General features: G+C 37.7%; 1 protein-coding gene across 4 annotated transcripts in view; it reads left to right on the top strand.

Annotated features, from left to right (window-relative positions):
• SUCLG2 (succinate-CoA ligase GDP-forming subunit beta) overlaps window positions 1-21,532 on the top strand; it is a 337,465-nt gene extending 315,933 nt beyond the window's left edge. For all 4 annotated transcript variants that reach the window (XM_027121350.1, XM_027121348.1, XM_027121346.1 and 1 more), the window contains one exon: window positions 21,378-21,532. In XM_027121350.1, coding sequence (XP_026977151.1) covers window positions 21,378-21,517 — 140 coding nt within the window. In that variant the 3' untranslated portion in view covers window positions 21,518-21,532. The remainder of the gene's footprint in view (window positions 1-21,377) is intronic.
• Window positions 21,533-22,116: the final 584 nt, after the last annotated feature.

The following is a 22,116-nucleotide window of genomic DNA, read 5'->3' as shown; positions in this document are numbered from 1 at the left end:
AGTAACAACTGACACTGCAGAAATACAAAGGATCATGAGAGATTACTACAAGCAACTATATGCCAATAGAATGGACAAACTCGAAGAAATAGACAAATTCTTAGAAAAGCACAGCCTTCCAGGACTGAACCAGGAAGAAACAGAAAATATAGTCAGACCAATCATAAGCACTGAAATTGAAACTGTGATTAAAACTCTTCCAAGAAACAGAAGCCCAGGACCAGATGGCTTTACAGGCTAATTCTGTCAAACATTTAGAGAAGAGCTAACATCTGTCCTTCTCAAATTCTTCCAAAATATAGCAAAGGGAGGAACACTCCAAAGCTCATTCTATAAGGCCATCATCACCCTGATACCAAAACCAGATGAAGATGCCACAAAAAAGGAAAACTACAGGCCAATATCACTGATGAACATAGATGCAAAAATCCTCAACAAAATATTAACAAACAGAATCCTACAGCATATTAAAAGGATCATACACCATGATCAAGTGGGGTTTATCCCAGGAATGCAAAGATTCTTCAATATATGCCAGTCAATCAATGTGGCACACCATATTAACAAACTGAAGGAGAAAAAACATACAATCATCACAAAAGATGCAGAAAAAGCTTTTGACAAAAGTCAACACCCATTTATGATAAAAACCCTCCAGAAATTAGGCATAGAGAAAACTTACCTCAACATAATAAAGGCCATATATGACAGATCCACAGCCAACATTGTTCTCAGTGGTGAAACACTGAAACCATTTCCATGAAATCAGGAACAAGACAAGGTTGCCCACTCTCACCACTATTATTCAACATAGTTTTGGAATTTTTAGCCACAGCAATCAGAGAAGAAAAAGAAATAAAATGAATCCAAGTCAGAAAAGAAGAAGTAAAACTGTCACCATTTGCTGATGACATGATACTATACATAGAGAATCCTAAAGATGCTACCAGAAAACTACTAGAGCTAATCAATGCATTTGGTAAAGTAGCAGGATACAAAATTAATGCATAGAAATCTCTTGCAATCCTATATACTAATGATGAAAAATCCAAAAGAGAAATTAAGGAAACACTCCCATTTACCACTGCAACAAAAAGAATAAAATACCTAGGAATAAACCCACCTATAAGGAGACAAAAGACCTGTATGCAGAAAACTATAAGACACTGATGAAAGAAATTAAAGACACTACAAACAGATGGAGAGATATACCATGTTCTTGGATTGGAAGAATCAACATTTTGAAAATGACTGTACTACCCAAAGCAATCTACAGATTCAATGCAATCCCTATTGAACTACCAACCAATGGCATTTTTCACAGAGCTAGAACAAAAAATTTCACAGTTTGTATGGAAACACAAAAGACCCCGAATAGCCAAAGCAATCTTGAGAAAGAGAAATGGAGCTGGAGGAATCAGGCTCCCAGTCTTCAGACTATACTACACAGCTACAGTAATCAAGACAGTATGGTACTGGCACAAAAACAGAAATATAGATCAATGGAACAGGATAGAAAGCCCAGACGTAAACCCACGCACATATGGTCACCTTATGTTTGATAAAGGAGACAAGAATATTCAATGGAGAAAAGACAGCCTCTTCAATAAGTGGTGCTGGGAAAACTGGAAAGCTACATGTAAAAGAATGAAATTAGAACACTCCCTAACACCATACACAAAAGTACACTCAAAATGTATTAATGACCTAAATTTAAGACCAGACACTATAAAACTCCTAAGGAAAACACAGGCAGGACACTCTATGACATAAATCACAGCAAGATCCTTTTTGACCCACCACCTAGAGAAATGGAAATAAAAACAAAAATAAACAAATGGGATCTAATGAAACTTAAAAGCTTTTGCACAGCAAAGGAAACCATAAACAAGATGAAAAGACAATGCTCAGATTGGGAGAAAATATTTGCAAATGAAGCAACTGACAAAGAATTAATCTCCAAAATATACAAGCAGCTCATGCAGCTCAATATCAAAAAAACAAAAAACCCAATCCAAAAACGGGTAGAAGACGTAAATAGACATTTCTCCAAAGAAGATATACAGATTGCCAACAAACACAAGGAAGGGCGCTCAACATCACTAATCATTAGAGACATGCAAATCAAAACTACAATGAGGAATCACCTCACACCTGTCAGAATGGCCATCATCAAAATATATACAAACAATAAATGCTTGAGAGGGTGTGGAGAAAAGGGAACCCTCTTGCACTGTTGGTGGGAATGGAAATTGATACAGCCACCATGGAGAACAGTATGGAGGTTCCTTAGAAAACTAAAAATAGAACCGCCATATGATCCACAATCCCACTACTGGGCATATACCCTGAGAAAACCATAATTCAAAAAGAGTCATGTACCACAATGTTCATTGCAGCACTATTTACAATAGCCAGGACATGGAAGCAACCTAAGTGTCCATCAACAGATTAATGGATAAAGAAGATGTGGCACATACATACAATGGAATATTAGTCAGCCATGAAAAGAAACAAAATTGAGTTATTTGAAGTGAGGTGGATGGACCTAGAGACTGTCATACGGAGTGAAGTAAGTCAGAAAGAGAAAAACAAATACCATATGCTAACACATGTATATGGAATGTAAAAAAAAACAATGGTTCTGAAGAACCAAGGGGTAGGACAGGAATAAAGACACAGACATACAGAATGGGCTTGAGGATACGGGGAGGGGGAAGGGTAAGCTGTGACGAAGTGAGAGAGTGGCATGGACATATATACACAACCAAATGTAAAATAGATAGCTAGTGGGAAGCAGCCGCATAGCACAGGGAGATCAGCTCGGTGCTCTGTGACCACCTAGAGGGATGGGAGAGGGAGGATGGGAGGGAGATGCAAGAGGGAGGAGATATGGGGATATATGTATATGTATAGCTGATTCACTTTGTTATACAGCAGAAACTAACACACCATTGTAAAGCAATTTTACTCCCATAAAGATGTTTAAAAAAATAAATAAAATGAAGTTTCTATTCTATTCCTTAATATGTTCATGTTTGCTAAGTTTTAAGATTCAGATTACATGGAAGAAAATTTATACCTTTACAACTATGCCAGTCTAATAACAGTAGTTTTCTCATTAACTATTTTTACTTGCTTTCCAATTTTTCTTTGAGCAATGAATAAGAAGAAAACAGTACTTCCAGAAGAAAGCAATACTTCAGTTAAAATAGAAAAACATTATAAAATATTTTGTCCGCTTAAAACATACGTTTGTCCACAAAATCATTTTTTTCTTACATATTGTTATAAAATAGCTTTTTCAGCTTTCTCATTGTAGCTTGATTTGTAAGAGATTTCAACAATGTCAGCCAAGAACTTTTTCACTTTTTACAAGCTGCTATACTTGTTTTGTACAGCGAATACACACAAGTGGATATAATCTATAATCAGCCTACATATTCTTTGGCAATAAATGCAATACTCAGGGACGTGTTATAAACTCTAGTATCTTCCTGTTACATAAGTGGCCCAGAAGAGATAGAAAAGCTTCCCAAAGAGTTTAGCTTACTTCCAGAGAGAAATCTGGCTCACCCACTCACAGATAAGAAATATATAGACACTTTGAATAAGCTTCATGATTGCAATATGTGAGAATATTCATTCCTTTTACTTTCCCCTTGAGAAAGTTAGATTTAATTGAACATTTATTTTAGGATGGAGAAAAAAAAAGAAAACCGCTGATTCCTGAACCTGAAAACAAATCAAGGACAATTTTTTCCCCTGAAATTTATCTGCATCTCTGCCTCTTTATGGCCTCTATCTATGAAAGCAGAGCTGCAATAAGTTCATGTATTCATTAAATAAACATTGGTGTAGGACTTACTAGGTATATATGACAGTAACCAAGATAGACATTGTCCTTTCTCTTCATGACACTGACATTTTCATGGGGAGATAGACAAGAAAACGATCAACAAGCAAAATCATTGCAAATTTTGATAAGTACAACAGAAGAAATTGCTTGACAGGATAAGATCTCCAGATATAGCAATGAAGAAAGGTCTCTTCAGGGAGAGCTATTTTAGCTGAGATAGGAGGAAACAAGCGGGATAAAGAGTGATTCAGGCAGGGAGAACAATGGCCTTGAAACAGGAAAGAACTTGAGGATGGCCAAGGGGTGTGGGTATAATGTTTCTGGCTCCATGGGAAACAGGGTTAGGCAGAGAAGCAGAGACTGGATTCCAGAAGCTCCGAGTTTAAGGCGTTTGGATTTATTCTAAGTGTGAGGGCAAGTCATTGAAGATTTTAAGCTAGATAAACATAATCTTATTATTCTGCCTACTTTGTGGAAGATGCATTAGGGGAGGCCAAGGATAATAGAGAGAGAAGTTTAAAAACAAAAACTTTTTTTAAGAGACCCGGCAACCAGGGATAACTATCGGAGCCAGGATGGAGGTAGAAAAAAACTTTGTGATATATGTTGGAAGGGAGAATTGATGGAAGTTATTGATGGCTTTGAAGTGGGAGGAGAGGTAAAGGGAGAAAGCAAAGAGGACTCCTCTGTTTCTGGCTTGAGTGAGTGGATCTTGGTGCCTTTTACTAAAAAGGCCATATTTCAGGGCTTCCCTGGTGGCGCAGTGGTTGAGAGTCCGCCTGCCGATGCAGGGGACACGGGTTCGTGCCCCGGTCTGGGAGGATCCCTCATGCCGCGGGGCGGCTGGGCCGGTGAGCCATGGCCGCTGAGCCTGCGCGTCCAGAGCCTGTGCTCCGCAACGGGAGAGGCCACGGCAGTGAGAGGCCCACGTACCGCAAAAAAATAATAATTAAAAAATAAATAAAAAGGCCGTATTTCATATCTGTACAAGGAATACAACAGTTTTTCTTACTTGTTAGTGTTTCAAATGATGTTAAGCATACAATGTGAGACTTTTACCTTTTATCTCACACTTAGCAGTTTTTTTATTGGCTCATAAGTATAGATTTCTACAGTTACGCAATACATTACATGGATAATGTTGATATCAGTTGTTGTTTTTAAAAATGAAAGACTCCTACTCTTAGAAGCAATTCCTTATGTATATCCACTGGATGTGACACTAACGTTTATCATCGAAAAATAAGCACAAGAGTTGATGTAAAGCTTTCTTTCAAGTATCCATTGTGTGGTCCATAATTCACCCTGAAGAGCTGGTACTATGATAGCAAGAGGTTCTCTCAAATATATTTATAACAATATAACCCTAGATTTCTGTTTTATACAGGTCAGTGGAGAATCATCACTGCTGAATCAATGTATCTAACTTCTTGAATGTCTGAATTTAAAAAGAATACATTCCTGTTAAGATTCCTATCAACTCTTGCTGATTATGTTTCATAAAAGCAAATTCTTGTACAGTGGGCTTTTAAAAAGACCAATTTTCTGCTTCTCCTGACTATATGAGACATTCAGGAATTAATGAAAAAAACAATGCCTGTCTGGTTTGTAAGCATCACAGTCATATTTCTGCATAAATTCTCATAGGTCAACTCAAGAAACAGTTCAGAGTCAAAATCTCATCTAGTCACCTAGATTGAAAACTAATTTCTCTAAAGTATATCCTATATTAAAGCTCTTTCATGCAAATAAATAGCAAATGCCTTATCCTCTCTTCCTTTATTAGTTGGGCATGTCATGAATTTGAATAGAACATTTTGTTCTGTACTCTAATTACATGCGTTATCAGGAAAAATCTATTCCTTGCATACATATCATTAGAAGCAGCTCTGCGAGTGTGGTTCTATCATAGGGCTCGTCACGGCAGTTCATCGTAATATAGACAGTTTAATCTTTTTGTTTCATACAAGATTAAAAGTCACTTGATCTCCATTTCTTTATAGCTTGGACAGTGAATCCAATTGGACTCAATGCGTATCTAACTACCATCTCTATCGTGAAGATGGACTCCATTTTCCCAAATATACTAGGTAATTATCTGCCATTATGGGGAAAATAGTTCATTGATGAGAAAACCCAGGAAAACTGATTTTCTAAAAAATAATGTTTACTCACAACTAAGTGGCTGAACAAGAGGAATCAACGATATCCTTTCCCTTCAGATGAACAGACAAACCAGAATTGTCACCACCTCTTTGGCAGTTTGAGGACGTGGTGGTTCTGTTTGGTCATTTGGTTTATTGGCTGTTGAAACCTAATACCTTTGAAAAGAAATGACTTTTCAAAGCCCTTTATTGGATCTCAGGATCTGTCAGTAAAAAGAAAGAAAAAATAAATAGATGGAATTTGGACGCAAAGAAAAATGACCTTCATTCAAAAACTACTTATTAAAATGATAGTACAATGCACTTCGTCTATGAGGTGTAAAGTCACAAATAAGAAATATGGGAAACTGTAGAACTGTTGAAATTTAAGTTATGTGGCACCTTTCCATCAGAAATGCAACAGCAATTTAGAGCTCAGCTGTCCTGGCAGGTCTATGTTTCAGTAAACAAACAAAAGGACTTTCTTGAATGCAATGCCAGCCACAGGAAAAGATCCACATGGATTGGAAAGAATGTTGGGAAATTGATGTGGTTTATTCCTCTTGTTCAATATATTTACATATTTTATCCATACTTATATTTATACTGAGGATCAAATTAATATGAATGAGAGTCAGCACATCCCGTGGGAATATTCTGAAACACCACCTGTTAAAATAACTGGAAAATGGAGCCTCGGAAAAAGGAAGCAGTTTTCAACTCTTTATAATCCTGCAAGCATTCTAGTTTAATTTCTGAACCACATCATGTGTGTTATCTCACAACTGAGATGATTTTCCAACAAGTGCCTAGAACTGTACAAATGAGGACATGTTCTGCTACTCAATAAAAATGAATGGGTTTGAATAGAAAGGAGAGTTTTGAAGAGTGGTCTTGAATCCTTGGGAGATGTTTGTGGTGCTTTGAAAGGAGCAGCAGATAGCTTCCCTGTTGTCTGTTAGCGGCGTCCCCCTCACCTTTTCTCCCCTGAGATGAGAGTGGGCATCGTCACTTCCTCATTCTCATCATCATTGCAACAGTCACTTAGGAAAACCTGAGATGCTGGGAAGCTTTTCTTGGAGACCCGGGCATTTTTACCCAAAGGCTTAGAGGCAGATAACGAGGCTATAGGGTCAGGCTATGAAAAAGTTGGTCATCCAGTTCTCCTTGCCCAGGTAAACCTGAAGAATTGATGGTAGGAGGCACTCACACTGGCCGTTGGTCAGTACAGAGGATCAAATTCAGCTGCTGGCTGTCGTTGCTTGCCTTGGGGGTGATTTTTTAGGATTTTCTTTTGTTTCCTATCTTGTTACCCATGCTTGTAGGATGTATGGCTGAGCAGTCAAACCTAGAGGGTTTCTAAAAGATTCTTAGGGTTGTTCACTTTCTGTTTTTTGCAGCTTTTCTCTGCTCTAACCAAGGTGAGGCTGTATATTGAATTCATTCTAATACAGGCACTTTGGGAAGGGTCTGTGAGTTGTGTCAGGCTATTATTGTTATATGCACTATTCTTAAAGCCCAACTTGTTGGAAGGCTTTTTTTTTTTTTTTTTTTGAATTCCAAAGACTTGCCCTGGGAAGAAATGTGTTATAATTAATCAATAGCCACTTTCACCTCTTCTCTCCTACTCTGACGCTAGTCAGCAATTGCAACAGGGCAATTACGAAAACTAAAATGCTCTGTCATATCTATTCCTCAAATTGAAGGATAAAGTAAATGAGTTGTGATGGAATAATTATCAGACAGTAAGAGTACTTTTCAGGAAAGAATGTTTCTTAACCTTTTCTAAATAGTAAGTATCTTCTCAATCTTAGAGGAGAGGTGTAATTTATTTTTTAAAGTGTGAAAATATTCTGAGGATGTTAAGAAGTCAAACACACAAATAGAGGGAATATGAGAAGAGATAAAGACTCCATTTGAATTGGAAATAGGGGGAAACACCACTCAGCAACACCAGCATACATCTTACTTGCCTGGGTCACTCAGCCACCTCTAGCTTCATTAGAGTCTGAGGAAGTAAGTTGACTTTAGCTGGGAACACAGTATTGTTGCCTGCACAAAATCAGCGTGTTGTTAGTAAGGACAAAGGGAAGAATAGATGTTGAACAGGCAGTGAACAATGTCTGCCATACTATGAAAATGCTGCTCATATCATTCAAGTGGTTCAATCTGGAAGTAAACCAGGTGGTTTATGCTCATGGACACAACTTCGTGATTCTTTACTCTTCCTTCTTTATTTTAAGCACAACCAAAGAGAGAGTGGGTATTTCATATATATTTTACATGGTTGCCTTCATCTGTTCCATGACCTGTTTCCCTTAATGAAACTGATGCACATCTTGTTTAGCAGGAAAGGCTTTCCCAGCACATTGTATTGGAGGATGGCACTGTCAGCCCACTGCCTGGTAGGGTTGTGTTGAGATTTCTGTCTTCTGAAGATGGAAGTGAATTGTCAGTAACCCATCCAGACTCTAATTTCTCTGGGCTTTTTGGTCATTTCTAGACCTCTTAGAGGGCATAACACATGTCTAAAATAGAAAACGACAAAGTTAACTGAACTAGACTTGTCCTCATCAGATACATTATCCACTAAGAGACCAGAGTGACATTTGAAAATGTCCCCTCGATCATGTCATTACCAAATGTTATGATAGTTTTTTGTATCCCTTCCCCTCTGATAGGAAATAATACTCTAACCCCTTGGCATGACATTTAATGGCCTCTGTAATTTGACCTCCTCCTACTTCACCACCAAGTGATCCTCAGCCTCCCCTTTGGCCTCAAGTAACATGAAATTGCCTGCCCTTCCTCATATCTATCAGGCTGTTTCCCACTCTTCTGCCTTTGTACTTGCTATGACTTCTTTCAGGAGTACCCCTCCCCCCATTTCCTCACCTTCCTACCTCTTACTCAATCTTTAAGTCATGGGTTCTCAGTTCAGTGATCTCCCCCGTTCCCAGCCAGGGGACTTAGGGAATATCTGGAGACATTTATGGTCATCCCAGCTGAGAAGAGGGTGCTACTGCATCGAGTAGGTAGAGGCCAGGGATGTTGCTAAACAACCTGTAATTCTCAGAACAGACCCCTACAACGAAGAATTATCTAGCCCAAAATGTCAATCCTGCCAAGGGTTGAGACATGCTTCTTTATGTGTTCACCCCTCCAGAAGAAAACTGTTTCTGAACTTTCTGTTACTGTCTCAGGTACCTCCCTTAACGTTGCCATAAAACTACTAAGACTTCTTCAGAACCTTATACTTTGGTGATTAAGAACTGAGAGTCAGAACCTTTGATTTTGAGTTCAGTTTTACCACTCTGTCCACTGGCAAGTTATTGAGCCTCCATTTCTTTATCTGCAAAATTTGGTATCTAATTCTTGCGGCTGTGCTGAGATTGAATGAGACAATGCATGTGAAGTGCTCAGTACAGTGCTGGCAGCTCAGTATAGAGTAGCTGCTACTGCTGCTGTTGTTGTTACTGTGCTTATCCTTATCTATCACTCTACTTCTAGGATCAGAGATGGATTTACCAAGAAACCAGGGAAGTTTAAACTTCCGGGCCACTCATATTGCTTGGGGCCCTTCCAATGCTCTGTACCTTATTCTGTATTCAAGATTTTACATTATTGTCTCGAAGACACCTCCCCCCCTGCCCCTGCTTCCTCTGGCTATTGTATAAGCTCCAGGCCCTACAGAATTTAGACTTGCCTCTGGTCAGGGTCTAGTATAAAGCCTTGATATTGGGACACAGTAAATATTCATCCATGGCAATGATCATCAGCAAGTTGCCAACCATCCTGGAGAGAAATGTGCTTATCCATTGTTGTGTGGTTTTTAAAAAACACTTCAGGCTTAAACTCCCGTTGCTGCCCCTCTTTCTTATTGTTGGGGTCCTCTGGAAGGCATTGCAGCCTGTCATTCAGGAGCAATGGTATCCCTCTCCTTTTGTTTTCTCTTTCCAGTTGAGGATTCACCATTGTCACAAGGACAATGAGGAAAGAAAGTATATGCTATCACTGATTATTTACTGAAGAGAATTCTGATGTAACTGCCAAGAGCAAAGCCCTGTTTCCATGGGGACTATCTGGGTCTGGGAAACGTCTGTTAGCACAAAATTCAACTTATTACAGTATTTGCTGTGCAGTTTTCTGACTTGCATAGCCTCTCAACCTCAGCTGGCTCCAACATCCTGCCTACATTTTCAGAGATAAATACTTCTGTATGTGTCTGTGAGTGGCTTCCAGCCTTCCAGTGTCAAGGTTGACATGACAGGAAGGAGAGAGCTGGACAGGTCAATAAGGAAAAAAAACCCATGATGTTTGAATAATTCCCAAGTCTGAGCTGGCGTTGAAAACTACATGAGGCATTGGAATTCTGTCCACAGAGAAGTCCAGTGACAGACACCTAATAAAAATGGAAAGATAATAATAGAAAAAGGATTGCAAGAAAATTAAGCTCTTAAAGTAGGAAGACTCAAATAAGAATGAGAAATAATAATGCAAATATCAAACTTCTCTCACTGTATGGCTGATTGATCAAGGAGGATAGCTGATAGCTTTTCTTCCTTTAAATTTGTGATCTAATCATTATCTTATAGCATCCATCCTTCAGAGTAGAAATCACACAGGTCTTCATTGAGAAACCATAGGCAGAATCTTCTCCTTGAGTGATTTCCATCAGCAACTGTATTTTTCATCAGTCCTTATTCTGATTAGGATGAAAGCTGGGGAGGGAACAGCCACATTTAATCCTTTTGATCTAAGAAAAAGTAGAAGATGAAGCAAAAAAGAAATGTTTCACCATGGGAGAAGCTCTCATCTGCTTCCCTGTGATCCTCAATTTCCTTATCTATAAAATGAGGTTAATATTCACCCATTAGATTTTTGCAGAGTATAAATGAGGCGAGGCATGGGAGAGATCTGTATCATGGTGCTTTCTCCTCAGAGACTATTTTCCATGGACCCATTGCTTTATTTAATCATAAGGACATGCCAGTGGCTTCCACATTGATGGCTCCAGCCCAGACCCCTTTACTAAGTTCTAGGTTCACATGTTCTGTGCTCCGAGAACATCTCCATTTGGCCTTCTCCAAGGCCCCTTAAATGTACACAAACATATTGAAATTGTCATCTTTTCCCCAACATCTGGTCGTTTTCTAATATTCTCCAGCTAATGAATTTGGCATCACCATTTATGTGAACAAGCCAGAAACCTAAGTTTCCCTTTTCCAATCTTTAGTGACACCATTCTCCTCAGTACAAAGTAAAGCATTCTGAATGTAGTCCCAGGTTTCCTTATGTCTGTGAAGACAGGGATATAAAAGAAAAGCAGAGATTATTTTTTATAGAATACAGGTTCTTTAATAAAGTACTCTGTGTCTGAACCAGTTTAGCACCTGGAGTTAAATAAATACTATTCCCTGATCTGCTAACCTGCGGGGATAGAACCAGTACATAGGCAAAGAGTGCAATGAAAAGGAGATTCTGGATGTGAATTAGACATGATTTTGTTTCTTTTAGATTCCCTAAAAAGGTAAAGGAAAATCAATAGACTTTAGAAGAAGAAAATAGGAAGAAAGAAAGTAGAGTTGAAATGTTTTTTTCTTGCCTCCAAACACACATTACATTTATCAAAGGAAATAATATGATTCTTAAAAATGTTTGTTATTGCCTTTTAATCTCTATATCAGTAACATCACTCAAGTAGCACTACGCAGCCTGTAGGAGAATATGAAACTAGCTTGAGAGAATGTTTAATTGTTTACAACTTGATTTTATTTCTCATATGAATACATTTCAATATTCACAATTGCTACTGATCTCTGATTTAGGATTTCTGTTGGAAGTACAATGCATTAACTTTTTTTTTAGAAGTGCTGTATAGGATCACATAATTTAAGGCCCAGTGGGATATTTGGGATTGTCTAGTTCATAACTTTTCATATTCAAAAGAAACTGAGATACAGTGGGGTTAAGACTTGTCCAAAGTTTTCTATAGCATGTCAGAACTGAATCTAGAACCTAGACTTTGTGAATCTCTACCTAGTTCCTTCCCTCTGGTATTGTTGGCCTTTACCTATTGTATTTTAAACTTTTTTTTTTTTTTAACAAAAGAGTTCTCTCAATAAATGTTCACTGAGAAATTTGTTTTGTCACATTCTTTTTACATGCTTCAGGACACTCTTTTCGCAATAAAAATAAAAGGAAATTGATACAAAACCAAGGAAAATAAATGTTGTATCTTGACCATTTCATTTCCATGTTATTCTCTCTCCATTTTCTCTGACTGCCCTCTGCATCTACCATTCTGAATCTTCCTTTGACCTTGATTATTTTACCAATTGCTGCAAGCTTATCGTTATTGGCCTTTTGACTTCATTACCAAAATAATCTAAACCTATTATTGAAACATTTATATCCTCACTTGTCTATGTTTAAACATTAAACTTTCACTGAAAGTTGAATCCAATAAAATAACTGTATTTTAAAACTCTTGGTAACTGGCTTCCTAACCATCTTTTTAAAGAATTTGGATTAATTATTAAAATAACAGATTATTTGCCTTGATATTAACTGCTTGGTTTTTAAAGCCAGTTTGTATGGGTAGACAGCCTGCTGTTCTCTGCATATTAAAATCAGAGTACACAAAGTAGATCTCAGCTTTGTTTAGCTTATATGGTGATCTCACATAATATTACAGTGCACTTGAATCCAGTGTACTCATGTGAAATCCACATGTGAGGTGTATTTCTCTACATGTATCACACAGCAACACAAAATCTCACAGATTAGTAATGCTGTTTCCATCAGGAAGTACCATTTATCAGTGATAAATGTAATGAGGACAAATGCACATTTTTTTCAGATTAAAAAGCATTTTTACCCACCCTGACCCCCACATATAAGCAAAACCAGGCAATTAAATGCCAAAGCAGGCTTGGGAATACGAGTACAATTTCATACTGGTGTTTCTGACTTGACTGAAGTTTCCCGAAGTGTCCTGGGAATTAGAGGTTTCCATTTGCAAAGAACCCTTGGCCCCTGGCCACTATAGTTGGTTCAGAAGTAAACATTTGTCCTAATCAGAGCATCTGAGGATCAATGCTTTTATCAGAACTATTGGGAAGGGAGATTCTTGCTTTGATAAAAATATAGTTTTCCTTTAATATGCAAACATACAGTTTGCATTTCTCTTAATTTACAATTGTACAAGTCTCACAAAGAACTTTAAATGAAATAGCCCATTCTGTGGTTGATCAGACACGGAACTGTTAATATATTAAGCTGATTAAGATGTCTTTCAGTGCTAACAGTCATCAAGTCTAGCTCTCTCTCCTTATTTTTGTTTCTTTAGGGAAATCACGTCTGTAATTGCTTTGGCCTTTATATTGCAAATATACAGTAGATAATCTTAAATACAGTCACTGACGAACTCAATTGTTTCCTAAAATTCCTCTCCCCTTTTGTGGTATGAAGGAACAACGAGGCTGGTGTTTGCCTCTGTGGTTTATTTCTTGACTCCCTCGTTCCTAAATTTCTTTTGTCCAAGGTCTCTCAACCAATACAGTCAAAACCCAGGGCGGAAAAGAAATTGTGTCTGGTAGAAAGTTAGGTAAAATTATGACCCTCGCCGTTGGCATTTTAGAGATTCAGACAGTCATGTGTTCCAAGTGACTTCACACTCATGGCTGAATGGCAATGAGAAAACTGTACTTGTATTTCAATATTTATGACATCATTGAGTCACTTTTTTGCGTTTATTTTTTTCTGCCTTCTATCCACTCTGATATGCCAACACCTGAGATTCTAAGAGGACTCACTCTTCCCTACTTTTCTTATTTTTTTTTCTATTTTTAAAATTAAAGTATAGTTGGTGTACAATGTTGTATAAGTTACAGGTGGACAACATAGTGATTCGTGATTTTTAAAGGTTATACTCCATTTATAGTTATTCTAAAATATTGTGCATATTCCCTGTGTTGTACAATATATCCTTGTAGCTTATTTATTTTATACATAATAATTTGCATCTCTTAATCCCCTACCCCTATGTTGCCCCTTCCCCACCTCCCCACTGGTAACCCCTAGTTTGTTCTCTATATCTGTGAGTCTGTTTCTGTTTTCTTATATTCACTAGTTGATTGTATTTTTTAGACTCCACATGTAAGTGATATACAGTATTTGTCTTTCTCTGTCTGACTTATTTCCCTTAGGATAACACCCTGCAAGCCCATCCATGTTGTTGCAAACGGCAAAATTTCATTCTTTTTTATGGCTTTTTATTCCATTTTTTTCCATTGCATATATATACAACCTCTTCTTTATCCATTTATCTGTTGATAGACACTTAGGTTGCTTCCATATCTTGGCAATTATAAATAATGCTGCTATGAACATTGGGGTGTATGTATCTTTTTGAATTAGCATTTTTGGGTTTTTTGTATACATACCCAGGAGTGGAATTGCTGAGTCATATGGTAGTTCTATTTTTAGTTTTTTAGTTTTTAGAGAAACCTCCATTCAGTTTTCCACCATGGCTGCACCAATGTACATTCCCACCAACAGCACATGAGGGTTCCCTTTTCTCCATATCCTCGCCAACATTTGTTATTTGTGGTCTTTTTGATGATAGCCATTCTGACAGGAGTGAGGTGATATCTCATTGTGGTTTTAATTTACATTTTTCTGATGATTGGTAATGTGGAACATCTTTTCATGTGCCCATTGGCCATGTGCATTTCCTCTTTGGAAAAATATCTATTCAGGTTTTCTGCCAGTTTTTTAATCAGGTTGTTTGTTTGTTTGGTTGGTTTTGGTGTTGAGTTGTATGAGCTGTTTATATATTTTGGGTCAGTTATATCATATGTAAGTATTTTCTCCCATTCAGTAGATTGTCTTTTCATTTTGTTGATGGTTTCCTTTGCTGTGCAAAGTTTTTAAGTCTAATTAGGCCCCATTTGTTTGGTTTTGCTTTTATTTCCTTTGCTTTAGGAGACAGATCAAAAAATTATTGCTGTGGGGATGTATGTATATGTCCAGCTGATCCACTTTGTTATACAGCAGATACTCCAATAAACATGTTAAAAAAAATTATTGCTGTGATTTATGTCAGAGTGTTCTGTCTATGTTTTCCTCTAAGAGTTTTACAGTTTCCGGTCTTACATTTAGATCTTTAATCCATTTTAAGTTTATTTTTGTATATGGTGTTAAAGAATGTTCTAACTTCATTCTCTTACGTATAGCTGTCCAGGTTTCCCAGCACCACTTATTGAAGACTGTCTTTTCTCCATCATATATTCTTGCCTCCTTTCTCGTAGATTAATTGAAAATAAGTGCATGGGTTTATTTCTGGGCTCTCAATTCTGTTCCATTGATCTACGTTTCTGTTTTTGTGCCTGTACCATACTGTAGCTTTGTAGTATAGTCTGAAGTCAGTAACTGTGATTCCTCCAGTTCTGTTCTTCTTTCTCGTGATTGTTTTGGGTATTCGAGATCTTTGGTGTTTCCATACAAATTTTAAAATTATTTGTTCTAGTTCTCTGCCTTCGGTAATTTGATAGGGATTGCACTGAATCTGTAGATTGCCTTGGGTAATATGGTAATTTTAACAATATTCATTCTTCCAATCCAAAAACATGGTATATCTTTCCATATGTGTGTGTCATCCTCAATTTCTTTCATCAGTGTCTTATAGTTTTCCAAGTACAGGTCTTTTACCTCATTAGGTATGTTTATTCCTAGGTATTTTATTCTTTTTGATGCAATGGTAAATGAGATTGCTTCCTTAATTTCTCTTTCTGATATTTCATTGTTAGTATATAGAAATGCAACAGATGTCTGTATATTTATTTTATATCCTGCAACTTTACCAAATTTATTGATGAGCTCTAGTAGGTTTCTGGTAGTGTTTTTAGAATTTCTATAGTATCCTGTCATCTGCAAAGAGTGACAGGTTTACTTTTTCCTTTCCAATTTGGATTCCTTTTATTTGTTTTTCTTCTCTGATTGCTGTCGCTAAGACTTTCAATACTATGTTGAATAAAAGTGGCAAGAGTGGACATCTGTGTCTTGTTCCTGATCTTAGAGGAAATGATTTCAACTTTCACCATTGAGTATGATGTTAGCTGTGGTTTTGTCATATATGGCCTTTATTGTGTTGAGGTATGTTCCCTCTGTGCCCACTTTCTGGAAAGTTTTTATCATAAATGGATGTTGAATTTTGTCAAAAGGTTTTTTTTGCATCTATTGAGATGATCATATGTTTTTATTCTTAAATTTGTTGATATGGTGTATTGTATTGATTGATTTGTGGATACTGAAAAATCCTTGCATCCCTGGGATAAATCTCACTTGATCATGGTGTATGATCCTTTTAATGTATTGTTGGATTTGGTTTGCTAATATTTTGTTTAGGATTTTTACATCTATGTTCGTTGGTGATATTGGCCTGTAATTTTCTTTTTTTTGTGAAATCTCTCTTTGGTTTTGGTATCAGGGTGATGCTTGCCTCATCGAATGAGTTTGAAAGCATTCCTTCCTCTGCAATTTTTTGGAATAGTTTAAGAAAGATAGGTGTTAACTCTTCTCTAAATGTTTGGTAGAATCCACTTGTGAAGCCCTCTGGTCCTGGACTTTTGTTTGTTGGGAGTTTTTAAACTACTGATTCAATTTCATTACTGGTAATTGGCTCGTTCATATTTTCTATTTCTTCCTGGTTCAGTTTGGGGAGATTGTACATTTCTGGTAATTTGTCCATTTCTTCTGAGTTTTCATTTTATTGGCAGGTAGTTATCTGTAGTAGTCTCTTATGATCTTTTGTATTTCTGTGGTGTTGGTTATAATGTCTCTTTCTTCATTTTGATTTTGATTTGGGCTCTATCTTTTTTTCTTGATGAGTCTGGCTAAATATCAATTTTGTTTACCTTTTCAAAGAAGAAGCTCTTAGTTTCATTGATGTTTCTATTATTTATTTACTGTATTTCATTGATTTCTGCTTTGATCTTTATGATATCTCTCCTACTAATTTTGGATTTTATTTGTTCTTCACTTTCAGGTTCCTTTAGGTGTAGGATTAGTTTGTTTGTATTTTTTCTTATTTCCTGAGGTAGGCTCATATTGCTATAAACATTCCTCTTACAACTGCTTTTGCTGCATACCATAGATTTTGGATCATTGTGTTTTCATTTGTCTCCAGGAATTTTAAAATTTCCTCTTTGATTTCTTCAGTGATCCATTGGTTGTTTATTTGCATGTTGTTTAGCTTCCACATGTTTATATTTTTTGCAGTTTTTTTCTTGTCATTGATTTCTAGTCTCATAGCATTGTGGTTGGAAAAATTGTTTGATATGGTTTCAGTTTTCTTAAATTTTCTGAGACTTGTTTTGTCACCTAGCATGTGATCTATCCTGGGGAATGTTCCATGTGTACTTGAAAAGAATGTGTGTTCTGCTCCTTTTGGATGGGAAGCTCTATATATATCAATCAAGTCTACCTGGCCTAGTATTTCATTTAAGTCTACCTGGCCTAGTATTTCATTTAAGGCCAGTCTTTCCTTATTGATTCTCTATCTGGATGGTCTGTCCATTGATGTAAATGGAGTGTTAAAGTTCCCTGCTATTATTGTGTTACCGTCAATTTCTCCCTCTATGTCTGTCAATATTTGCTTTATATATTTAGATGTTCCTATGTTGGGTGCATATGTATTTACAATTATTTAATCTTCTTAGATTGATCCCTTGATCATTATGTAGTGTCCTTCTCTGTCTCTTATAACAATCTTTATTTTAAAGTCTATTTTGTCTGATATAAGTATTGCTACCTCGGCTTTCTTTTGATTTCCATTTGAGTGGAATACCCTTTTTCATTCCCTCACTTTCAGTCTGTGTGTGTCTTTAGAGCTGAAGTGAGTCTCTTGTAGGAAGCATATATACGGGTCTTGTTTTTGTATCTGTTCAGTCACAGTGTGTCTTTTGATTGGAGCATTTAGTCCATTTACATTTAAAGTAATTATTGATATATATATTCTAATCGCCATTTTGTTCATTGTTTTGCGGTTATTTTTGTAGGTCTTCTTTGTTCTTTCTTCTTCTTTTGTTCTTTTCTCCTATTATTTGATGACTGTCTTTAGTGTTATATTTGGATTCCTTTTTCTATGTTGTGTGTGTATCTAGTATAGCTTTTTGATTTTGGTTACCATGAGGTTTCTATATAGCAATCTATATATATTCATGATTATTTTAAGTTGCTGATCTCTTAATTTCAGATGCATTTTAACAATCCTGCATTTGTACTCTCCTCCCCTCACAATTACTGCTTTTAGTATCATATTTTATATCTAATTGTTTTGTGTATCCCTTAACTGCTTACTGTGGATATAATTGACTTTACTACTTTTGTCTTCTAACCTTCCTACTAGCTTTGTGCATGAGATGATTTCCTCCCTTTACTGTATGTGTGCAGTTACCAGTGAACTTTTTCCTTGTATAATTTTCATGTTTCTAGTTTTGGCCTTTTCTTTTTTGCTTAGAGAAGTTCCTTTAACATTTCTTGGAAAGTTTTTTTGGTGGTGCTGAACTCTTAATCTTAACTTTTTTGTGTGTAAACCTTGTGATCACTCCATCAAGTCTGAAGGAGAACTTTGCTGGGTAGAGTATTCTTGGTTGTAAGTTTTTCCCTTTCATTACCTAAAATATATTGTGCCACTCCCTTCTGACCCACAGAGTTTGAATGAAAAGTCACCTGATAGCATTATGGGAGTTCCCTTGTATGTCATTGGTTGCATTTCCCTTGATGCTTTTAATATTCTCTATCTTTAATTCTTTGTCATTTTCATTACTGTGTGTCTTGGTGTGTTCCTCTTTAGATTAATCCTGTATGGGACTCCCTGTGCTTTCTAGACTTGGATGTGTGTTTCCTTTCCCAAGTTAGGGAATTTTTCAGCTATTGTGTCTTCAGATATGTTCTCAGCCTCTTTCCCTCTCTCTTATAGGGGTCCTTCCAGGACCCCTATAATGTGAATATTAGTGCACTTGATGTTGTCCCAGAGGTCTCTTAAACTGTCCTCATTTCTTTTTCTGTTCAGCATCAGTGATTTCCACTACTGTGTCGTCCAGCATGCTGATCCCTTCCCAACAGAAGGAATCTGTTGATTCCTTCTAGAGTATTTTTCATTTCAGTTATTGTATTCTTCATCTCCATTTGGTTTTTCTTTATATTTTCTAACTCTTTGTTAAAAAATTCTATCTTCTTGCTGTGTGTATCCATTCTTCTCCTAAGTTCTTTCATCATCTTTACTGTCACTACCCTGAACTCTTTCTCAGGTAAACTGCCTATCTCCACTTCATTTAGTTCTTATTCTGAGGTTTTATCTTGTTCCTTTGTTTGGAACATGGTCCAGGGTGTCTTGAAGGCTGTATTGGCCTGCTTTTGGGTAGGGTCAGAGCCCAGCTGGTCTCAGGGCAGATTCTGGCCTGCTGCTGGGCAGGCTGGATCTGCAAGCTATGGGATTGTGGTTTTCTTGCATCTGGTTTCTGCCCCCTGGTAGATGAAGTTCATCTAGTGGCTAAAGTAGTCTTCCTGGAGAGCAGTGTTGGGGCCCAGGGTGTTCTGGGGCTTGTGTCTACACACTGGTGGGTGGAGCTGTGTCCTGGGTCCTCTGGTGGTCAGAGCCATGTCTAGAGGTGGCTGTGGGCTCAGGAGGTCTTAAGGCAGCCTGTCTGCTAATGGGAAGGGCTGTGTCCCCACCCAGTTGGTTCCTTGGCCTGACACATCCCAGCACTGGTGCCTACAGGCTGTTGGGCCAGGGAAGGGCTAGGGCCTAGAGCCAATAAGCTAGATGGAGGATTACACAATGGCACTTGCCAGCACCAGTGTCCATGTGGTAGCAGGAGCTCCCAAGAATGGCTACCGCCAGAGTCTGTGTCCCCAGGGTGAGCTGAAGTTGACTCCTGCCTCGCCAGGAGACTCTCCAAGATCAGCAGCTAGGTTTGACCCAGGTTCTTATCAAATTACTGCTTCTTCCCTGGGTCCCAGGCAGGGGGGGAGATTTTGTGTGTGGCATTTAAGAGTGGAGTCAATTTCCCCCAGCCCTCTGGGACTCCCAAAAGTAAGCCCCATTGGGCTCAAAACCAAATATTCTGGGGGCTTATCTTCCCAGTGCAGGAACCCCAGGCTGGGGAGCCTGACTTGGACCTCTGATCTCTCACTCCTTTGGGAGAACCTCTGCAACTTAATTATTCTCTAGTTTGTGGGTCATCCACCTGTGGGTATGGGACTTGACTATATCGTGAGTCAGCCTCTCCTACCCATCTTGTTGTGGTTCCTTTTTATGTCTTTTGTTGTAGAAGGTCTTTTCTGGTAGGATCTTGTCTTTTTCTTCGATGGTTGTTCTGTAAATGGTTGTGATTTTGGTGTGCCCATGAGAGGAGGTGAGCCCAGGGTCTTTCTACTCTGCCATCTTGGCTGATCTCTTATTTCTTCATATTTTTGGCTGCTGTCACATGACCCAGACTTGACAAACCACAGTATTGCACTCGAACCTACAAGAGGCTTTAAGATGTATATTCAAGAACCTTTATCAGAATGATTAAAATTATTAGAAAGGGAGGGTCATCTTTCATCCATTGGACTTGAAGCTGAGCAGATGTCAGCCTGGAGTAGTTGGCTGCTAAAGCAAACAGTGTTGGCTTGCTCGTAGCCCCGAAGCTCTCACCATTTCCTTGTTCATAGACCCAGTGGCTTCTGGCTGCAAGCCACTACATCTTTCTCCCTCAGGGCTTTTTCTGGCCATTGTAGCCAGTCCACTCAGCTGGTGTGTTTATAGGATAGACTTCAAGTGCCAGAGAGTTCATGTTCCCAGAGCAGCTTTCCACCAGTGACTGATGGGAGTTGATAGATCAAAACCCCATCTCCGTCTCCCCTTGGTTGACAAATCTCTGAAGTGTGGACTTGAATTATCAGTATCGAGCCATTATTTGTTATTTACCTTCATGTGGATATATACATGTGTGTATACACATATGTATACATATATGTATATGTGTTTGTATGAATACATATATACATGAATGGATATACATAAAATATTCATACAAATCCATGTACAGTTCATAATTTTTTATATTATTCATAATATTTTTATATTGTTTTATGTTGTTATATATCTCTGACTTAGGTGAGGGGGTATTTTTTTAGTACCTCCCTGGCTCAGTCTTAGAACATTCTTCTAATGTGTTCAATAAAATCACCCAATATTTATATAATTCCAGAGCTAATATTCAGCCAGTGTTTACCAGTACAGTCATATCATTTCTATAACAGCACTAATTTTATGGGTGTCCATTCTGATTGACCATTGTACATGCCATAATCTCTTACAGGTGGAATTAACATCATGGTTGTCTGCTCACACCCACCATCAAAACCATGTCCTCGTCTCCTTGTGGCCCAGAATCTAATCCCACCTTCTCAGAGAACATTCCTGCTTCCTCCAGCCAAGGCTCAGGATAATCAAAGTTGAGAGGAGGATGCTCGTTTCCTAGAAAGGAAAGGTAAAGAATGGAACTCTTGACTTCTTATCCTGAAGGCAGGATAAGTTTTTAGAGATATTTGCATTTCCGAGATCTCTTATCTCTCCTCAATTCCAAACAGAGAGCCATGGTCTCTCTTTGCCTTTGGATTTTGGCAGAACTAAAAACAAAATCTTCTTGGAATCTCTGCTCCTATTATGTTGTGTAAATACCTGAATTCACTGACTTCATTTATGAAGATCAAGGAACAAGGAGATGGACCTCAGAAAGTAATGGGTGCATAGCAGTGTGTCTCTTGACAGAGAAGTAGAAGGATGGTCAACTTCATGGATCAACAATTGGAATAGAGCTGGTCGATGTCAGCAGACCCTGCCCCTGTTTTCTATCAGATAAGTCTCCCAGAACTCAAGTCACACACACTAGTTTCCCTCAGCTGGAGGAATAAAGGTTTGAGTACCTTAATCTGATTTAGAAAAATATATTTTTAATTTAAAATATCTGTTTTTCAAATAGTTAGGATATAAGTAAGTAGGGAAAATAGGAAATGGGTATTTCTTACCCACTTCAAAATTGGGATCAAAGAACCATA

Source organism: Aethalodelphis obliquidens, unplaced genomic scaffold, assembly GCF_003676395.1.
Source record: "Aethalodelphis obliquidens isolate GAN/ISIS:26980383/991018 unplaced genomic scaffold, ASM367639v1 scaffold22, whole genome shotgun sequence".
In the NCBI taxonomy this organism is placed as follows: Eukaryota; Metazoa; Chordata; class Mammalia; order Artiodactyla; family Delphinidae; genus Aethalodelphis; species Aethalodelphis obliquidens.
This window is presented reverse-complemented; position numbering and strand designations above follow the sequence as displayed.